Raw genomic sequence first — 20,985 nt, 5'->3', positions numbered from 1 at the left:
AAAAAGTGTGTCACCAACATGAAAAGTTTTGAAAGGTCTGCTTTAGAAGATGAAGCTTTTTCACCAGCATCTCTAGGCAGAGAAACCTGTCGGGAGAGGGGGAGAAGATGGCAGTCTCATGCTACACCCTTCAGCTGCAGTCAGCTACATACTGTTCAGAACCACACCATCATATGCCATATTACCTTGGAGTTTCCTGCAGCCATACCACAGTATGCGGGTGGCACTGTGGTCTAAACCACTGAGCCTCTTGGGCTTGCCAATTGGAAGGTTGGCAGTTTGAATCTGCACAATGGAGTGAGTTCCTGTTGCTCTGTCCCAGCTCCTGCCATCTAGCAGTTTGAAAGCACACCAGTGCAAGTAGATAAATAGGTACCGCTGCGGCAGGAAGGTAAACAGCATTTCTGTGTGCTCTGGTTTCCGTCGTTCCGTTGCAACAACTCATATCACCCTAATCATGGGCCCTGCTGGATGGGGCTGATGGGAGTTGGAACCCTATAATGGCCCAAGGGCCACTGCTCTTCCATCCCTGTTTCAAAAGTAGACAAACCCCTGTTTTTGCCTTCAGGTTAGCACTGTATGTATGAAGTTTTAAAGCAAATCTAATTATTGCAGGGATCTATCTCATGACTTTATGAATGCTTGCCTTTTCAATACCGCACTGTGTAACCTAGGCAATTGCTCAGAATTAATCTTCAGAGGGTCTGAAGATAGAATCTGGTATATAGCTTCAAAGTCTGATACATAACTTATAATTTATTAACATTTATGTGAAGAAAATTACTTTCTCTCTCTCTCAGTTTCTCGCTCTCAGCTGTGTGTGTGTGTGTGTGTGTGTGTGTGTGTGTGTGTGTGTGTGTGTGTATATATATATATATATATATATATATATATATATATATATATATATCCCTTGTGACCTTGCTGGTCTTAGAGATTTCAACCAAGGAATGAGACAAAAATCTGTATCTATTAATAAGTCAATCTAGAACAGATTTGTTATCCTCATCTTTTCAGGAAAACATATGTGTTTCAGTTTAAGTGCATATGACTCAGTTGATTCTCTGGGGTGTGGTTTTTTATTACTTCTGCTCAAAAAAATAAGCAGGAAGTTAATTTATAACCATCATCATCACAGCTAGAAATCTGCAGAATCCTAACATTTGATGATGATTATGATAAGGCTGTGCTTGAACAATTGTTCCCCCTCTTATCAAAAACAGTACACAGACTGTATGGCAAATGCATCCTGTTTATGATTGGATATTGTGGCCAGGGGTGGAGGAACGGAGGTGCGGGCCACCCTGGGTGTCACCACTCTCCTGGGAGAGACGCAGTGGCTTGGGTGTGCAGGCTCCATGCTGCCCAAACGGTCCGCCCACTGCCTCCCCCCCCCAGCTGTAGGGCGGCTGTGTGGGAGGAGGCAGGCAGACTCTGGAGGCCCCATGGTGCGTCCCGCCCCTATGGGAGGCTCACCCCATCCCTGGGTGCACCGCCCCAGGCACCCGAGCGGCTTCCTCTGCCACTGATTGTGCCACTAGAGAACCATTGTGGCACCTGAGTTCTGATGCTAGACACAAGACAAGGACTTCAAGATTTGGTTTGGATATCAATTCAGTGCTTTGAAAAACAACCCATCTCAATCAGGAACACTTTGTAGGGCAGCTGATTTGCCTTAGGGTCTGCCCAAGTTTGCTTTGCTTCCCTTTTGACAAAAGTGGATGAAATCTTCAGGTATGCAACCCTTCTGGAATGAATAAAGCCTGCCAAATTACAGGCAAATAGGGTGTGTGTGTGCAGGGCATCTTCTAGAGTTCAAATTTCTAATTTCTTCCTTTTCCTAAAGGGGAATTTTTAGAACTTATTTTGGGGTGGAATTGGATGACATTTACAGGCCAGATTGAATTCTGTCAAATTTCAGAATGATAGCTGCAATGGTTTACCCACAATGGCAACCTTCACAGTTTTAGGGTGTTTTCCTAGCGCTTGTGGGCAATTGGTCTAAAAATTGAAGACTTGAGATATGTGCCCCGGGGCAATAAGCCTGCCAAACTGTAGAGAAATACTTCCAAAGGCTATCATTTCCTTTAAAGTTGGTTGAAGAAAAGAATTAAAGGGATTTGCCTTCTGGGTAAACCCATTCCCTCTGATTATAACTTGTCAGCTCTCACTTTGCCCTTTCCCTGTACTGATGTTTAATGTCCTTTCGCCCATCAGCCCACTCTGGTGTTTTCCTTATATGATAAGATTAGAGACTCCCAGTTCACTTTTAGCAGACACTTTGCAGCAGTTTTTTTTTATATGTTTGGATTGCTGAGGCACCACAAGGTGCTCCAGGAGTCCCTGCGTTGAACTCATACAGGTTTTGCTTTGTCTCTGAGAAGTCCAGAGTCCCTCTGAGGGAGTCCACTATGGCTTGAGAGTCTAGATTTGTGCAATCCCAGACAAAACAGGTTTAATATAAACCAGCTCAATTGCAAATTGTAGTTTGGGAAGATTGCTTGTTTCAACGACCCACAGTCAAGATTTACCATAGTTTAGGGCCTAGAAGTAAAGCTAAGCTGCAGTTCATTGAAAAGGAAGTCAGTGCTTCTGATCTCCTCAGTATAACTGTGCCAGGGGAGAAGCAGCATGAAAACAAGGCTCAGGCATTAACACTAAATCTTATCACAATTACAACATGTCCTTGCTTCCCAAACTTATTTCATTGATGCTTCCTGGCATCACAGATTCATTAAGCATATATTCAGAGAGATTTATAGCTAGACATCTTTTGCCATGAACAACTGCTGCATAGGATAATCTCTTTATGGCCAGCATGCTTCAGGAGCATTCTGCCAAAGTTTAATGTTAATGCCGCAGCTCTTACAATATCCGTTATCATGCTATACTGTACTGATGCAGAAGTCAAATTTTGTTATCAGTCTGATCAGCAGTGACAAGGAGATGGTTCTGTACTTGCATTTTAAGTGGCAAAATGGCTGAAATCATTACTCATGTTCTCTGCGCTGCTGGAGAGGCTACATGACAAAGAATTCTAATAACTTGGGGTTCCTGCAGCTTTTAAATTCAGAATTTTAATTTGAGGCTAATGAGGGAGAGACTGTTTGTCCAGAAGGGTTTGTATATCTAAAGATGTTACTGTAAATCCATACTTAATTTCAGCCTGCCATTTATAATGTAATTTGTGAAGCAGCACAAAAAATAAATCCAGCCCAATCTGTGGATTTAACACTAGCAATTTAGGCATAGTTTTATCTATTTCTTGATGATTACATTGATCCCCAATAGTTAGCATTTCAAATGGTCTGGAATTTTTATATGAATTGTTTTTATAATATCTGGTAAAAAGTGTGCACGTTAATATATTTGTAAGGTTAATATATAGGACTACCAAATCTGTTCAGAAAACAGTTTGAATAATAATATTTATGCATGTGGAAAGCTAAAAACAACCAAATATTTTCCCTAGAACAGGCATAGGCAAACTCGGCCCTCCAGCTGTTTTGGGACTACAACTCCCATCATCCCTGACCACTGGTTCTGTTAGCTAGGGATGATGGGAGTTGTAGTCCCAAAACATCTGGAGGGCTGAGTTTGCCTATGTCTGCCCTAGAACATTGGATGTGTGGGATAACTAGCCTCATACAACCAGTATGCTTAAGTCTAATAAATGCATGAAGGGAATGTGTGAAAGGGTTAATGCCATTGAGTGAACTGCCCTGCCAGGCTTAGCGCACTTTGGGAGGGACTAGGTAATCAAGCCTGTTGTTTCCTCAGTCTACCTAATAAGCTTAGCATGTAAAGAGGTCTGAGCTGGTTTTTCCAAGTTCAGACCACATGATTCTAACAAGCCTTCCTTGAAACCTTTGGAGAGTTTGCAAGTACACCATTTTAAACTAACAAAATGTGTGGTATTTTGCTATGCTGGTTAAAGAGGGCAGTATTTTGGAACTCAGGTTTGAGCAGCTTATATTTCCGCACTTTACTGCATATTGTGATTTTAAATCTCTGCTGGGGTTCTCTCTACACAGAGTACTTGCCCCAAACTTTGAGCCATGCATCCAGGAATTCTTTTTTTATATCTGTTTTTTTTCCTTGTCACCAACAGGATGTAGAAACAGCACAAACAGTACAAGCAATGAGACACAACCATTGATTTTGGGCCAGCAGCATTTATTAGGTAATTGACTGGTTATTTTGTTATTGATTAGTTCTTAATTTTGTTATTTTTTTTAAAAAAAATGTTAAATGAAAATGACCTCTTCTCTGCTGTTAGTAAGTGCGTTTTTCTAACTACATTTTCTACATGAGAAATTCTTGCAGACTTACATTTAGAAATGCATTTAATAGTATATTCTGGGTGTAATTTGAAATTATTAAACAAGTTAAACTAAGAGTTGTGGTGGAGAAAAAAGACACACCAGGTAAAATTACCTTCTCCATGCAACTCCTAAAAATACAAGGACTCTTTCAGGGTCTTGCCTTGAAAACCTACAGGGTCCATGAGGCATTTAAGAGGGGAGATAAATTTTACAAACCTATTTTGAACCAATAAGCAAAATCCACCAGGAAGGCAAAGCTAGGATGGACCAGAATAACGGTAGCAAGGCTCTCTCTATGGGACAAGAGAAACCAGTATCATAATCAAGGTGGCAACATCAGGTTTTACTTTCCCTGTTTCCTTTCCTCCCTCTGTTTTGCTGCTGTGGTAGACTAGCAAAGGGAGTCCTAACCCAAGCCAAGGACTTAACTCCCTTTCTGGACACAGCTCACAGACACTCCATCAATAGTAGCCATGCGGCTGAATCTTATGCATGTTCCATCAGACGTCAAGCCAACTGAATTCATTGTAGACTTGCTTAAATTGAGGTGGATAGACTTGTAACCTTGGAATGTTAGCGTGCACTGTAATGTATGGTGGAATGTGCCTAGTGACTATTTTAATACATTGGTATCCACCAACAAAGGATTTTAAATTGTACAGTGCTTTTCTAAATGGAGAAATAGGAAACAGAAACTTACTGAATCAGAGGACTGACATGGCTGAGCATCAATGCCATTAAGACAATGTTTGTCTCCTCTTCCATTTGTCTTCTAAGATTTCGTCTCCCTAGTTTTCACTCCTGATTCTTGCTGTCTTTCAGCAGTGGGTGTACAGCATGTCCTTTCTGTTTTTTAGTTATCTTGCCGATGTCCTCTATTCTACTCATCTAAAATGACTGTTACTAAGTTTTCAGCTATCTTTCTTTCCAAACAAAATCTATTTTCTATCCTATTCCTAGTCAACCTGTCTTCTGTCTTTTAAATGGTTGATATTCCATCTCTTAGCTTCTTTTCACTGTACTGGGATATCTGCATTGGTCTACCGGTAAGTTATGGGACTGGATATGGTGAAAACTGCACATTTGATAGCTACAGTATATGCACATAGCAGACCTCAGCTTCATGCTGCTCTACAAGTCACAACCAACAAGCCCCATTTGAAGGTCATATGGAGGCTGTGCAGTTTGAATGAAGATTTGTTCAGAGGGGAGGGGGGAGGGCAAGGTACCTGCTTTTTCCAATAACACCCCTTGTGTTGCCAGTTGTAATCTGTGTGCTGGTTTTATCCCAATTGCTCAAAAAGTTAATGCATCACAGAGCAGACTTACAAAAACACACAGCTATACAAAATTCCTTTTTTGAGAAGTGGTTTCCTTTCATTTCTCACATCAGTGAAGGTCTCTTGGGAGTTTTATCCTCCATCATCTCAATTATTATTTTGAAAAGACACTTGTCTTATAAAGCAAATTATAACATAATTACTGTAAGTAAGTCTTTGGGGCTATTATTTTATTCCTACAGTATTTGTTATAGACTTATTTATTCATGTTTGTTTTTGTTATTTATTTTGTCATGTTGCAATGCATGTACTTGTGCGTCAGTGATTTTTTTTTAAATGTCCTTTGAAAAGCCTTGCTTCTTCTTTCTGTTCTGCATTTTCTCTCCTATAGGCAATGACACAGCCCATCACTTATACTGACCCCCTGTGGATTTCTATGTCACTTTCAAACTAGTCTCTGTCTGTTCCAGACCTCTTTTCTTCACCCCGCTTTTATCCTTTCTTGCTTCTGCCTTGTTGTACATTCAGAAATGGTTATATGCTTGTTTACTCAGAAGGAAATTCATGAGTAATCCTATCCTATTACTCAGAAGGACATTCCACTGTATTCAGTGGGGTTTACACCCTAGTAAGTGTATTTAGGATGCAATCCTTCTTTTCCTTCTTCAACTGTGCTAAAGCTTTGTCTATCAAGTTATTCCATTCCTCTTTTAAACACTCCCACAATATCTGTTTTCTTTTGCAAAGTGTTTTCAGGGCCATGACAGATTCGGTTCTGCCATGTGCTGTTAATATTGCAGTTGCTTTATCAAACCATCTAATCTCTCTTTCAACTTTATCTTCCATGATGTCACTTAATGTATTTACTCGAATTCATTTAACACAGACTCATTTAATGCAGATTCAGTCATTGCTCCTTAACCAACTTTGAGATGCTTAGTGTAGATTATCAAGGTCAGTGGTTCCCAGTTGGTGGTCCATGGACCCCAGGGGGTCTGCATAGCCTACTCAGGGTCCGTGGCACCATTCACATAACTAAAACTACCATAGGGATACCAGAGTTTTCAAAAGTAGGGGGTCTGTGGCTTGGCTTTTGAAAAACAGGGGGTCCTCAGTCGTTAGCTAATTGGGAACCAATGATCTAGGTAGCAAAAGAGAGTGAGTGAAGCAGAGGTGTTTCCTTCCCCAAACCCTTTCAGTGTGTGTTTGTATTAAAGTTAGTGAGTAAACAGCAAGAGGCTAGTAGCTATAGCACATCAATTAAAACAAAAGTGAAGAGTGAAGAGTGAACTCTTTTGTGACCGTTATGCTGCCTGTTTTCACAGGATCCCTTTTGCATTTTTTGTACAGCATGCAGAAGGCTGGAAAATAATTTATTATTAATATAATTATATAATTTACCTGAAATGCCAGTATGCTTGTATAAGGGCAGGCTTTGTGGTCATTAAGTGGCTGGTAGACTTCACATCAAGAATGTGCTCTGGGCTGTCATGATGTGGTTGGTGTATGGAAAGCATGTGTAAAAAACGCATATATCCTTGCTTTTTTACCAGCACACTTATTCTGTTGTTTTTGTTTTGTCTGCTCTCTGCCTCTTTTTGGAAGCGTCATCTATATGTCCTTGAGCATACGGCATGTACACACATCCATTTCAATTTGATTTACACTTTGGAAGCCATTAATGGACAGGAAAAGGATTGATTGTCCAGGAATGTGACTCTAACCCAATCCAGATGGTCCGATGGATTAACCACTGAAAGTCCTGAGGGCATTTTTACAAGTGAAGCCGAGAATGCATTTTAGTCTGGAATGTATCACTTCTTCTGCGCATTATTAACGCAGGAGAGAGCCAGTTTTAAATGGAACGCATGTTCTAGCCAAACGAGGCTTTAGATTCAATCACAGAAGCGGAAAATGAAAACAAAACAATTAAACCCATTTGTGAAAGTGCCATGTCACACGCGGTTGTTCGCATCAAGGTAAAAAGTGCGGTTTTAAAAAACAAAATAAAATGAGAGACCAAGGAAAATAGCCCTGGAAGAGGTCAGGAGAGGAAGGTGTGTTGAAAAGCAAAAAAAATGAGAGGAATATGAAGGAAGAGCACTTTAGGCTGAGTTCCTTCGCCATTAAAACAACCCCAAGCAACTGGTTATGGGGGGGCGGGGTAAAAAGGAAGGGGGTGTCTGTGAAGGCAAAGCGCCAGGTCACCCCGAGTGGGCAACGTTTGCCTGACAGATTGGCTTCTCCCTCCCTGGGCTCCACTGTAGTGTGTTGGGCTTGCCGGAGGGGGTGCTGGGCGGCTGCCCAATCTGAGCGGTGCTCGTCCGTCTGATTGACAACAGGGTCGGGCCCAGCCGGCACCGGTGCAAGATACGCACAGGCAATTAGACGGAGGCGGGGGCTGTTTTCGCGGGGCTTTTCCCTGCCTTCCCACAGGCGGGGGCGCTCCGGCGTCACGCTCGCAGCTGCCCCTTCACCTCAGGCAGCCCAGGAGGGAAGCCGCGGCAGCCGCCGCCGCCCGCCCGCCCGCCACCCTTTCTCCCAACGGGTGAGGCAAGAGACGGGGTGGGGGAAAGCACAGCTCAGGCACATGAATCAGTCTCTCGGCGCGTATCCGGCTTCAGGCAGAGGCGGCGACCATAGCGGGGAAGCGGGAAGGGAGGGGACGCCTGCTCTGACTGCGGCCATGCCGAGAGCAGCGGCGGCGACGGCGGCGACTCTGTCACCTTGCCGTGGAGGTGTGCGCATTCTTTGGACGGGGAGGGAGAGCTGCTGGAAAGGTTGCGGGAGGGAAAGGAAGGCGGGAAAAGTGACAGCTGGCCGAAACAGCGCCTGTGCGCGGGGAAGGGCAGTTTGGGGGACCCTGCGCGCGCAGGAGAGAGAGGTGCTGCCCTGGAGCCCAGAAACCGGGGTGGGGCGCGCGCGCGCCCTTGCTTGCCTGCCCGGTGGCGGGGAGGGGCAGGTTAAGAGTAGCGCGTAAAAATGCCCCTGGGTGCTGGAGGAAGAGGGGCGTGTATACGTGTGTGTGTGTGTGTGTGTGTGTGTGTACAAGGCGGCTCTCTGCGTGTGCTGACTTTCTCGCGCGCGCGCGCGTGTGTCCCCGTGTCGGCACAGGTGGACGCTTGCGAGGCGCCACTGCAGTGCCCTCAGCTGCGTGTGCAGCCGGTAGGAGAGGACACAAAGAGGCGGGACGGCTCTCCGGCGAGGAAGGGAAGGAGGCGCTCCTTGGCCCCCCGCGCACGCGGGAATTATAACGGCGAGCGGGAGGAGGACGATGCAAGCAAGCATCGATATTGTGAGGAAGTGACTGGCCGCGCGACTTCCTTTCAGAGCTTGCTCGCTCTCCTCCCCGCCTTCCAGATAATGCACAAATAATCACCGCTGCTTTGAAGTCGCTGTTGGTTTAGTAGCGGCGGCGGCGGCAGCAGCTGCCGCCTTTTTTTGCAAGGGTGCTGCGCCTCGCGCGCGCGCCCGTGCCTCTAGCTCCTTATGGGGGGGGGAGCTCTCTTGTCTCCTCCCCTCCCTCCTCCCTCGGGGAGAGCGCCTTTGTTGTTGTGTTTCGGGGAGGACTCCTATCCTTCACCTCTCCGTGCACGCCGCGTTGCGTGTGTGTATGTGTGTAAGGCGGTGCATCGCCGCCCCACCGGATGCATGCAGTATGTCGTATTTTTTACAAAGTATGTTATTGTTTCGTGCGCCTCATTTGAGAGCTGATTGTCACGTTTTCATCCCGCCCCCCTCTCCCCCCCTCCCTCCTTCTCTCTCTTGTTTCCTCTCCCAGGTGCTGAAAAGCCACGGCTGGCGCTGGCGGAACCGGGATCTGTGCGATCGCTCAGGCGCTTTGCAACCTTTGCAGTTTGACCGACGGTCGGAGACGGGAGAGTTTTGCAACCCGCCTCTTTAGAGCCTTTGCATATATCGGGGGGGAGGAGAAAGAAAGAAAGAAAAAGCGGAAGGAGGAGAAGCCCAATCATCATCATCGCCGAGCTGCTGCTGCTGCAGCAGGAGGAGGAGGAGGAGGAGGGAGAAGAGAAGGGTCGTCGATATTGTTGCTCCTCTAGAACTGGCGAGGCTGATGGCGGAGTTTGGCAGCAGAGGGGGTGGCACCAGCAGTGGGGGCATAGCGTCCTCCCCAAGCCCTGCACACGGGAAGGTGGCCTTCAAAGCGGGAGATGGGGAAGGTGGTGGTGGTGGAGGAGGAGGTGGGGTTGCAAGAACCCACTTGGACAGTGCCGGCAACGGGGTCTCCAATGGGGACTGTGCTCTGATGGGCACCAGAGAAGAGACAGAGTCTACTCAGTCTGGCAGCCCTGCCACAGAGAGAGGATGTCCCACCCTGCAGCCAGATGGCAAACCTGGTCACCCCAAGAAAACGAGCATCATCAAGGTAAGAGGATATGCTACCTGGGGTTCTCTGCTATTTGGGGGTGGGAAAGGGGATGATGGAAATGGACATGCACAAATGCCAGGCTCCAGGTGAGCCAACTCAGGCGTGTGTGTGGCAATAAATGTGTCTGCTGACTTGTGCAGGTGAACACACAGCTTTAAAGCAGGGAGAGGACACAACCTGGCTATTGAATTTTGATTATATGAGTGTGGAGCTTTGGTGCGTGTGTCTGTATAAAGAGGTAAAGTTGGGGGCAATGGGGGGGGGGGGAAGGAGCGAGAACTTGTGCTTCTGAAATGAAAGAAGGAAGGAAGGTACTGCTGCCTAGTTAAGTACGGAATCAGCTTGCCATGCAGAGATTTCAGACTACGCAGGTTTTTGCTGATTCTGTGGGATGCTGGGTGCACCTGTGCAGAGCAATTTTGTACCCTGTTGACAGACGCACAGCAAGTGATGTGAAAACCAAGGATAAATGACGTGGATGAGGGGGGGAAAAGATGAATGCCCTCCTAAAGGTGACAGTGCATCCATCAAGAGATTGCTTATGGCAGCTTATGCCTATATTCTTAGCCTTTCTTAATTACTTTCTAGATATTATTGTCACATATCAAACAGGTACGGGGAGATAAGACAATGCTGGTAGGTGAATCAGAGATTCACAAAACGATGGATTCCTGGCTATAAGTCTTGTTAGTTTTAAAGAAAACAGTTTGTTTATTTTTTTAAAAAAAGTGACAGTAATTTATATTTGATCGCTACAGGGCATAGAATTCATAATAGCTGAATGGCATATGACCCATACTGGTAATTTTAAACACAGATGAGCTGCATTAAAAGTTACATAAAATAATAGAGTTGCAATATGTATGAATACAGCAAGTCCATAGCCAATGATATCTCCTTGCTGAGAAGAGGTATTTTCAGTAGCATGTTGTAAAGTGGAATGTTTCTATAATGAATACTCCATTAGCAGCAGATCTCAAGTTGTGCAGCAAGCTGCAGGATCTTGTTTTCAGAATCAAGGGGAGAACAAGGACAGTCAGTGGTAGAGTGCATTTGACAGTCTTTCATCCACCCATCCTGTCAGAGAGAGGTGGTGCAGGTTTGTTAACCACTTGCAGCAGTGTGCCTGTGTGACAAACGTCTGCAGCACAGTGGCAAACTTCTGTTGCTTCTTGTTTAGGTATAAATTCAATACCGTATTCATTTAGCCTGCCAAAATATCTTTTGAACCAAGCACAGAGTTAATTTATAACTCTGCAATTGTGTTCCCTGGCAGTCCAAACAACAATATAATTGCTGTATTACTGGAGTTTGTTAAATAGTGGTGTATATATTTTTTAGTTTCTGTAGCAAGCTTGTGCTTCAAAAGGGTAGGAATAAAAGAAACATTTTTTCAAACTGTAGCTTGCTTTAAAGCTAGGATTGGGATTCAGAATTTGGTAACTTGAAAGTGGACTTTGCCTTCCACACATCTATGACTTATGTGGTTCATCTACCTAACTATGGGTTAAAACTGTAGATCTGTTTCCTAACATTTTTCTTTTTATGATAAAGTGGTATATAAGTATTTTTAAGAATAACGTTAGTTGCTTTCCTCACTATCTCTTTCGTATTATTACTCCCATTAGTGGTTCAGCATGGTGTGAACTCCAATAACATGCCTTGGCTTATAATTATTTTGTATTGGAGTGTCAGCCATATTTACAGCCACATCTGATGTGTGTTTACTTGGAAGCAAGTCCTACCAAGTTCAGTGGGAACAGGAATTTTAAGTGAACTAAGGTTTGGAATTTATTCAGAATTTGTTTATTGTTCAAGGTCACCTTCATACATATGCAAAAAATTTAAAAGCCCTAGATGCGCAATTTTAAACATGCTATTGATTATGGATATCCATATTGAAGTTTTTGCAAATCCTTGCCCTATAGACATGCAGCATTAGCAAATAATACGAGTTTCTTGCGTCAGCTGTTACTTTCCATTTAGTTGAACACAACTATATTATCTATTTTACAGTTGGCATTCTTTTTGAAGTATGTGGCTGCCAATACAAGAGTTTGGCAAAACACTTGTATAAGTTAGTGGCACTAAAATAACTGCTTCCTATAGTATAATTTTAACATCATAAACACAGATTCCTATTTATTGAAACTAATCTTTGTTTAATGGTGCTTCTACCTGCCAAGTACATCTGGAGCTCCTGAGTTATATACTAAAAACTGATGTTGAAATGTAAGTGCAAATATGATAATAAATGCCTGCTTATGCAAATAATATACTGTTGTTTAAGCAGTGCCCACCATACTGGTATTCTGAGCCTCTTCCCCCAGTGTAGTTTATTACATTTCTATGAACAGTGGCTAGGCTTGTTGAGAGCTGGAGTAAACAATTTTAATCTTACGAAAAGTATGGGCCTGCAAAAAACTACAGTGCTCTGCTTTGGTAGCAGGTTTTAGGATTTGGCTGTAGTGCTCCAGTTCCAGCAGAAGTTGCCGTTTTATCCATTGTGGAACCTGACCCTTGGTTTGTTGCTAGGCTTGGCTGCGTATGTAAAATCATAAGAACTGTCACCACTTTTTAGGGACCCTGTGCTGTGCTCGGGATTTGTAGTAAGAGGATTTCTGCGTTCAAAGGGCTGGCTTGTGTGCTACTTCTCTGTGGTAGACCGCTTCTGTGTTGCAATTTTACATGCCCCATCTGTAACCCTTAGAGTTGTTTTACCACGTGGGCACTCCTGATTGCAACAGGAGTTTTCAGTGCAGCACTTTATGAAACTAAATGGCAAATGGAACCTCATTTGGTCATTCTTAAAATAGTGCTTTATCTTTGGTGGTGTGCATCTGGCTGAAGCTAACACAACCATTTAGGAGTAGAATGTTGCACGACGAGCTTCAACTCTCTGTTGTTCTGTATATTGAAGTTTTATGCATATGTTACTGATACAGTAGTAACGATGTTATACAATATAGTTTGTTTATTTAATTGGGAGTCCCTACTTTTGCTGTATACAAGTACTCTGCTTACATTTACATTATCACTTTTTAAAAGCTGGACAGTGAGCCTGGCTTGATGAATGCTGTTAGCGAACTGGAAAGTCTTTTGCTTTCTTAACCTGTTACTGGCTTAGCCCTCCCTTCCTCCCACTTCCAGATGATTTTGGCATGTAGGACAGCTTGCCGGCATAGCCTGCTGGATTGGGCAAGCACCACTTCTGCACAGAGATCCTGTGCATAGCAAACAATATTTCTAGCTCTCCACGCATTTTGGAAAAGCAGCAGCAAGAATATTTTCTCTGTTCATGCTTTGTCCTTCCCCCTACTTTAAGTTAGGGTATGTTCTCAATTTCTGCTGGAGATAAATGCCACAAAAGGCAATGCATTAGTAACATTTATATTGCAGTAACCTATTAAAGCTTCACTTTCTCATTGTAACACAGTTCCTGCATGTTTTCATTCGGAGTAGTTTTTAAAACAAGCAGTTAGGAAGGAGATGTCTTTGCCTTAAAAAATATAACAAAAATATTTTTTATATCCTTCCCCTTCCTCTAAGTTGCATGAGGTAGCAGATGTGGTTCTTCTCTCTTTTTCCCCATACAGCAACAATCGTGTAGGAAAGGTTAGGCTGAAAGGTAGCGACTTTTTCAAGGTAACTCAGTGAGCTTCGTTGGGTGAGTTGGGATTCAGAGCAGGGTCTTCCCCCAACCTTAGTCTGAAACTCTTAGCAACTATACTGCATTGGCATTCTTGTTTTTACTCCAACCACGGAGTTAGAAATCATAGTTGAATTGACATTTTGATTGACTAACAGCACATCTGAATGTACATACCATTTACATGTGAGAAGCCTAGAGGTGTAGAGTTGGAAGGGATCCCTAGGGTTATCTAGTCCAACCCCTTGCACTGCAGGAATCCTAACTAGATCATATATGACAGGTGGCCATCCAATCTTTGCTTAAAAACCACCAATGAAGGAATGTCAACTACCACCTCTCGTGGGAGTCTGCTCCACTGTTGGACAGTTAAAATAGAATTTGGTTATCCCAAAGGAACAATACTAAGGATACTGAAAGTAGAAACTTCTGAAATGGAATAATGACATCTTTTCCACAGATTATTTCATCATATCTCATATGTATATATGTATGTATGTATGTATGTATGTATGTATATGACTATAGAGCAGGAATAGGTTACCTGCCAGATGATGTTGGACTACCAGATTCCTACATCTTTGACCATTGGGCATGCTCATTAGGCCTGTTGAAAGCTGGAGTAAGCAACACCTGTAGGGGCACAGGTACCTCATCCCTGCTGTAAGGTAACGTGTTAGGATTGCTTTCTCCCATTGTTATATGTACAGTACTAGGACAGATAGACAAATTAGAAGTACCATTTTCTTTCTTTTCTTTCTTTATCCTAAAAAAACCCATGATAGTAGCTTCTATGGCCCAAGGCGTAATGAACAGAGCACTCCAGAACTTGGGCTCCTTTTCCATATTGATCTGGGAATGGAGGTGGGGAGAAAGGAAAATGCCCGGAAGAAAATGACCAACAGTTTTTATTGCTAACAGTTGTTCTGTCCACACTCAGCCCTAAATGCTTATAATCACTAGAACAACTTCATCAGCTCTTTGATATATAAAGAAAGTGCAAATAATTTATTGCAATGTGTCAAGCTGGCTTTGTTGTGGCACTGTGTTACAACAAAACCAGGAGTTGAATGACTCAACATAGTCTTCATTTGTTTTAAGAGGAATTGTTTAGTCTGTGCAAAAATATATAATGCTATCACAAAGGACAGGAATTCATCAAGTTGCATGTCAGCCTCTGTTTAGACTGGACCTAGCCCTCCAATAGGTCTTGCTGTTGTTACTTGGAGTCCTTCTTTGTTTATACAACAGCCACCTAAACCTCAGGAAACAGAAAAAATGTTTCCAAAAGTACATACTTTTCAAAGTAGTAAAAAAAGAAAAGAAAAAAGAGCACACCAAAAAACCAAACCCAGATATAGAGCAAATATAGAGCATTTTATGTTAGCATTCATCTCAGGTTCAGAAACAAGTTAAATACTGTAAGACTGTTTTAAATGTATATATGACATAAAATATTTCATTGCTAAAATACAACTTCAGACCAGTAAACGATATTTACCGATACTTGTGATGCATTTTATAGGTGTTTAGCAAGAATGTAAGGCAAAGGATTAGATCTGGTTAAAAAACTCAGTTGACATTTTAAGGTTGCAGTCCTGTACATGTTTAATCTTGGGCTAAGTCCCATGGAAGTCTGTGGATCTAACTTTTGCATCCAAGATTTCCTAAAGCTTTTTTCAGATGATAACAAATAAAATGACCAGATAGGTTTATTAGTGTGTTGGTACTAATTCAGATATAGTGGAAGCCAATGTACAAGGAGGTGAGTCCTACCGTCTTGTGAAAGGGATATTTCAATAGGTCTTACAATGCTTTTCTTAAAATGGCTGGCCAGCCAGGTTTTGCTAATGATAAAAATTACTTGATTTCCTAAGCTCAATAATTTTGATTGAATTCTTTTGGAAGTTGCTTCTGCTTAATCATATCACACTGGTAGAGAACTACACACTATTTTCTATCTTGAATTTCTTAAAATTATATTTAATTCTTAGGGTGATTTATATTATTTGTTCATCTCCTTTTTTCTCTTGACTGTTGCAGGCGATTCTGTGATGCTGTGCCCTTTTGACTTAAACATGCAATGTGTTGGTGTGTTTTGTTTGGTCTTGTGTTTTTGTGGGACAGGGTTGTAATGTGTTCTTATTTGTGTATGTGTGAAGATGCCATCTCTCTGCCAAGTGACAGACCAGAAAGGCATTCATAGCTATGTTGTGGTACTAGGAAATAGTAGGTGTTACTTCCTTACAGAGTCCAAAAGCTTGTTTGAACTGTTTAGTAGTAATATTCTATATTATGCCTCGGAAAAAAGATCATCTTTATTAGGAAACTTAGCTTTCAGCTACGGTTGGATAAATTCATTTGCATATGACCAAAATTGGTAGAAAAATGTTTCACAAGGCTGTCCTTGGTATTAATAGCAAAATAAAATGCTTTTACACTTTAGGGTCGTATTTTGCAGCTTGAATCACAAAAATAGAAATCACATTCGTATAAAGATATGACTGTTTCAAAGGCTGGATTGGCATTCTTCATTGTCTGTAATATTAGACAGGAGCCCAGCTGAATCTCCTTCCGCTAACACACCAGCCCAACCCTCCCAAAAAGAGAGGTTTGTTAAAGACAGTGCTGAAATTAGAACCCAGGTCTTCCCAATCCAATTCTACTTGACTGTTGACAAGATCACACTGCCTTTCAACTCTGCTGTAGAATGTTGGCTTGAGAAACAAAACCTAGAGTTTCTGCTCTTCGTAGTTGCAGAAGTCATGTTCAAAATATGAAGAATCCTGTGAGCCATATCCAACATTTCTCAAAAACAGTTGCGTGCTTCTAGACAGGTGCCGCTCATGCAAGTTTTCCATAGCATCCACATGACATCATTGGCATGAAAATGCCACCCTGTATTCTGCACCCCCCTTAAAATGAATTTTCTGCACAAAATCCTCTAAATTAAAAAACTAAACAGTTGCTAACAACCCATGTGTAGTATTAAGCCTCTGTGTGGAAGCAGCTTTATTCTAGATATTCCTGATGCATAAGTCCATCAAAATTCTTCTTTCTCCCCTCAAATACTCCGCCAAGTTTTTAAAGCTAGGTTTGAAGTGTAGGTACAAAAGCTGTGCAGTCGCAATCACCAAAGAGTAGTCTGTGGAAAACTCTGGAATGGCATCGTTAACAAAGCATGTATTGCCGGACTTTATTCTGGGCTGAGTTTTCCCAACCTTTTTTTTCACTAAAACAGCCTGAGGAAGTTTCTTTTCAATGCTGCCACTGTTGCTTTTCCACATGGCAATCCTAGGGAAGAAGGCTTCTCTCCTTCATAGTACTGTACTCAAATTGCTCCTCCCTTAAAACATATGATATTGGTGTTTCAGGGTAATGCCCACTTGTGCATGCAATACCAAGATGGTAGTCGTCACTTGAGGTCAGCACAATCATTGTGTAATATGAACAGCTACATGCACATTCAGAGCATGTGACTTTACTACCTTAGTGTCTATTGGCTTTTGTCATGCATGCTAAATCTGCATTTAGTTTGTAGAGGAATACAGAAGCTTGTATCCATGTTTCTGTGTGAGTAGTGGGTGGGTTTAACTGTATTCTGTGTTTGTTTGGTTTTTTTACATTTAGATCTTATATATCTTCCAAGGAGCTCAAGGCAGCATATATGATTCTTTGCACTTCTTTTTGTCTTCACAACAACCCTGTGAAGCAGTTTAGGTATAGGGTGCGAGATAATGATTGGACCAAGCTCACCCAGGAAAATATGTGTATCTGCTTGCAGTACATATTTGCATTGTTCACATACCCAAACCTGCCAATGATGCTTCTAAAAGACTTGAAAACTATTTTTCTTTCCCCTAAATACATTGTTGTTGTTGTTGTTTTAGGGGGGGAACCCAACCAATGCCCTGTTTTTTTCAGCTTTAAATAAATAAATTTAAAAAGCTATAGAGCCCAGCCTTCACTAACCTAGTGGCCTCCAGAAGATTCGAACTACTCATAGGCTGTAATGTAGAGAAAACCCTGAAACAGGAGGGTATCTCATCATATAAGGATTGTGAATAGATGAACTTGCTGAATATTATTGTCCTTACTTTTTGTTTTCATTTCCCTTTATGGAACAAAGAGGAAGAGCGAACCTATAATCCTTTCTTTCCTCCTGCTATTTCATTTCCCTGGATTCTTTAAAATTGTACATTTTTAGTTTGTGGCTTGGCTTTCCTTCCTCTGAATACGCTGGATTCTTTTCTTCTACCTGTTGCTGTTATTTGTGGCGTAATATGGTAGGTACTGTATGCTTTGGTTGTGGGAGGTCTCATGTAGCCAGAGTTTGAACCAGGCATCGGTTTACAATGCCAGTTCCAATTCACCCTGAGAACACTGAAGTGACGACTGGAGGAACAGGAATACAGTGGATGCTCGGGTTGCGAACGTGATCCGTGTGGGATGCACCCTCGCAACCCGCAGCGATGCATCTGCACACGCATGGGTTGTGATTTGGCGCTTCTGCGCATGTGCAAAGTGTGATTTAGCGCTTCTGCCATGTGCAACCGCCGAAACCCAGAAGTAACCCGTTCCGGTATTTCCAGGTTTCAGCGGTCCACAACCCGAAAAAACGCAACCTGAAGCGTCTAACTCGAGGTATGACTGTACTTCTCTGAATGTGCAGGATTTTCTTGCTGAATTGATTTTGGGGGTTGAATAATGGCAGCTTATGTCCGTTACCACAAAAGTGGAAGACAGATGGGCCTGTTCAGACGTTGTACCCACTCTCCGGATGGTCATCTGTTAGATACTAAGAGTGGGCCTTTAGGCTTGCATTCTTCCACCTTGACTGATCAGGAATAAATGAGTAGGTTATTACTAATAATCTGGCAAATTGTCATAATAGATTCCTATACAAAAAAATATCCCAGCACTCTCTTTTACTTTAATTTGAAATAAATTACATAACAATTGAGGTGCTAGTCCTACATATTTTTATATAGACATGAATGAAATGTGACTATGCGTTCCTAAGCCTTTTTAGGATTAGGGATTTATGATATTAAAAATCTCTGTATTTAATGTTGTGGCAGATTATGGCTGCATTGTGTCTAGATTCAATTTAACCAAATAATTCCTTGAATGAAATCAAATCTATACCTTGCAGCTTCTAACATAAAGACCAGTCGATCTTTTTTATCCATTATTTCAAAAATATTCACTTGGAAGTAATTCCTACAGATTATTTGAAAGTAAACTCAGTTTTGATACACTTGATATCTCAGTCTAAGACAGCAGTTATTTTAACCAGTGTGTACTCCATATTTTAATGCATCACTGGAAAATATTATCTCTACATCTGGCTGTGCAAGCCATACACATAAATGGAATGTGCATTTTCTTCTAAGGCACTAAAATCCAGGAGTAAGAGGAGCTGTGATTTTTGTCACTGCTACTCAGGCCAACATGGCACTTTGCAGGGTTATCCCAATGGAATATATTGACTGCTCTTTATGAAATTCTTCTAAATGTCCCTCTCATGATAGAAGGCACTTTGACCCAACAGAGGCTTCTCAGTGGAACCAGGGAGGGATGTAATTTTCACCTTTCCCCCCTGCAGCCCCCAATCTGCTTTCAAGGGTTGGTGGGCCTTTTGCAACAGAATGGAAAGTCATGGAGGGGATAGAATGGGAAGTCAAGGAACAGATCAAAATCCCCTCTCTGTTCCTTTGGAAGACGATACTGGATCAAGGGGCACTTGTCAGTAGAGGACAACCATGGAGTACAAGCCTATAAGTTTAGTAAATAACCCAGTTCCAGCACAACTAAGTGGAAAGCTGTTCATTGTTGATCTATTTATTGAATTTATATACCGCCCTATACCTGGAGGTCTCAGGGTGGTTAACAGAATAAAATCAAAATATAAAACCACAGAATACACTATCAAAATAAAAACGACAACCCAGTAACCCTCCCCCACCCCCACAAAAACCCACTCACATTTTAAAAGGGCATAGGATGTTAATCAAATCAACCAAAGGCCTGGTTAAAAAGGAACGTTTTTGCCTGGCGCCTAAAAGCATATAATGAAGGTGCCAGGCAAACTTCCCTGTGGGGAGAGCATTCCATAGACGGGGAGCCACTGCAGAGAAGCCCGCCAGATCTCTCAAGGAGAAGGCACACAAAGAAAATGACCTCAGAAGATGATCTAGCAGGAACAGAAGTTTTCTTATCCAGAGAAGGCAAGGGTTGCTTAGTCCTGATCGTTGACTGAGGCAGAAGACCATAATACTTGGTTCTATAAGGCAATAGAGGGTAAGTAAAGGAGCTGTACCTGTGGTAGTCCTTAGTAAGTCACTTTTGAAGCAATATGGTAGACTTTTGGGAAACCAACTGAGGCTCTGGGCTTCTTAGAAATAGAGGCTGAACTTGATTGCAGGAGATTAGGTTCCACGAATGGCAGGACATTGTAGAACTTAATATGGAACGTGACTTCTGGGTGAGGTGCTTATAGGCTTCCCAGAGGCATTTGTGAGAACAGCATGCTGGACTAGATAGGCCTTCAGTCTGATCCTGCAGGGCTCATGTTCTTATGAGGTGGTTGTCATAACTTCGCAAGAAAGAGCATGGTATTACTGTGTGATAGCTATTTCTAGAAAGCTTTTTTTGTTAAATGCAGATAAGAAACTATTGGTGAGGGAGAGACATTTAATTTCAGTTATAGTATTTCATTTGTTATCCTGTCCTTTTTTTACAGAACTCAAAAGTTATCTCATTGTTTCCTTGCAACAACTCAGTGAGGTGAGAGTTGCTGACATGCACTCAGTCAGGAATTCGAGCCCATGTATGCCTTGTCTAAGGCTAATACATTATCCACTCCATCACACTGTCTATAGAATTTACAACTTTAAGTGCACTGTTTCAAATAGTTTAAAAGTTATGTAAATGCTTATTGGTTAACATGATTCACAAAAATAATAGCATGATATCATGAGCCACAGAAGTAGCTACAGTCAAATGTTTCTGTGATCCTTCAGAGGTGATTCCTAAAGTTATTTTTAAATAATGATGTAGTTAACCACATTTCTTAGTAACAGCCAACTAGAGTTGTCTTCTGCAGTGGCCATTCTAGGTATTTGCTTTTCTGTAAGCTACATAGCTAGCTAGCTAATCCACTTGACTCTTTACAAAAATAGACTGCCTCTACGGGTTTTTTAAAAAAATGTCTTTGAAAAAATAAAATCATGTTACCCTATTTGGACAAATATTCAAATGTACCTTTATTCTAAATCCATTTTGAAAGCCTCTTGACTGTAAAAATAACCATGTTAGAATGAGAAGCTTGCTGAAGAA

The 20,985-nt window shown here is 42.1% G+C and overlaps 1 protein-coding gene across 9 annotated transcripts in view; it reads left to right on the top strand.

Moving 5' to 3' along the window:
- Positions 1-20,985, top strand: part of PLCL2 (phospholipase C like 2) — a 129,559-nt gene that overhangs the window by 50,347 nt on the left and 58,227 nt on the right. For 6 of the 9 annotated variants that reach the window (XM_081883156.1, XM_081883150.1, XM_081883149.1 and 3 more), the window contains 2 exons: positions 4,112-4,183; positions 9,387-9,992. In XM_081883156.1, coding sequence (XP_081739282.1) covers positions 9,681-9,992 — 312 coding nt within the window. In that variant the 5' untranslated portion in view covers positions 4,112-4,183; positions 9,387-9,680. Of the gene's footprint in view, positions 1-4,111; positions 4,184-7,972; positions 8,154-8,196; positions 8,344-9,107; positions 9,262-9,386; positions 9,993-20,985 lie in introns of those variants that run through there. The other 3 variants (XM_081883152.1, XM_081883155.1, XM_081883154.1) reach the window with 3 other exon arrangements.

This window comes from Podarcis melisellensis (assembly GCF_964234715.1).
Source record: "Podarcis melisellensis genome assembly, chromosome: 12".
NCBI classification, from domain to species: Eukaryota; Metazoa; Chordata; class Lepidosauria; order Squamata; family Lacertidae; genus Podarcis; species Podarcis melisellensis.
Note: the sequence above shows the minus strand (reverse complement) of the source record. Positions and strands in the feature narration are given on the sequence as shown.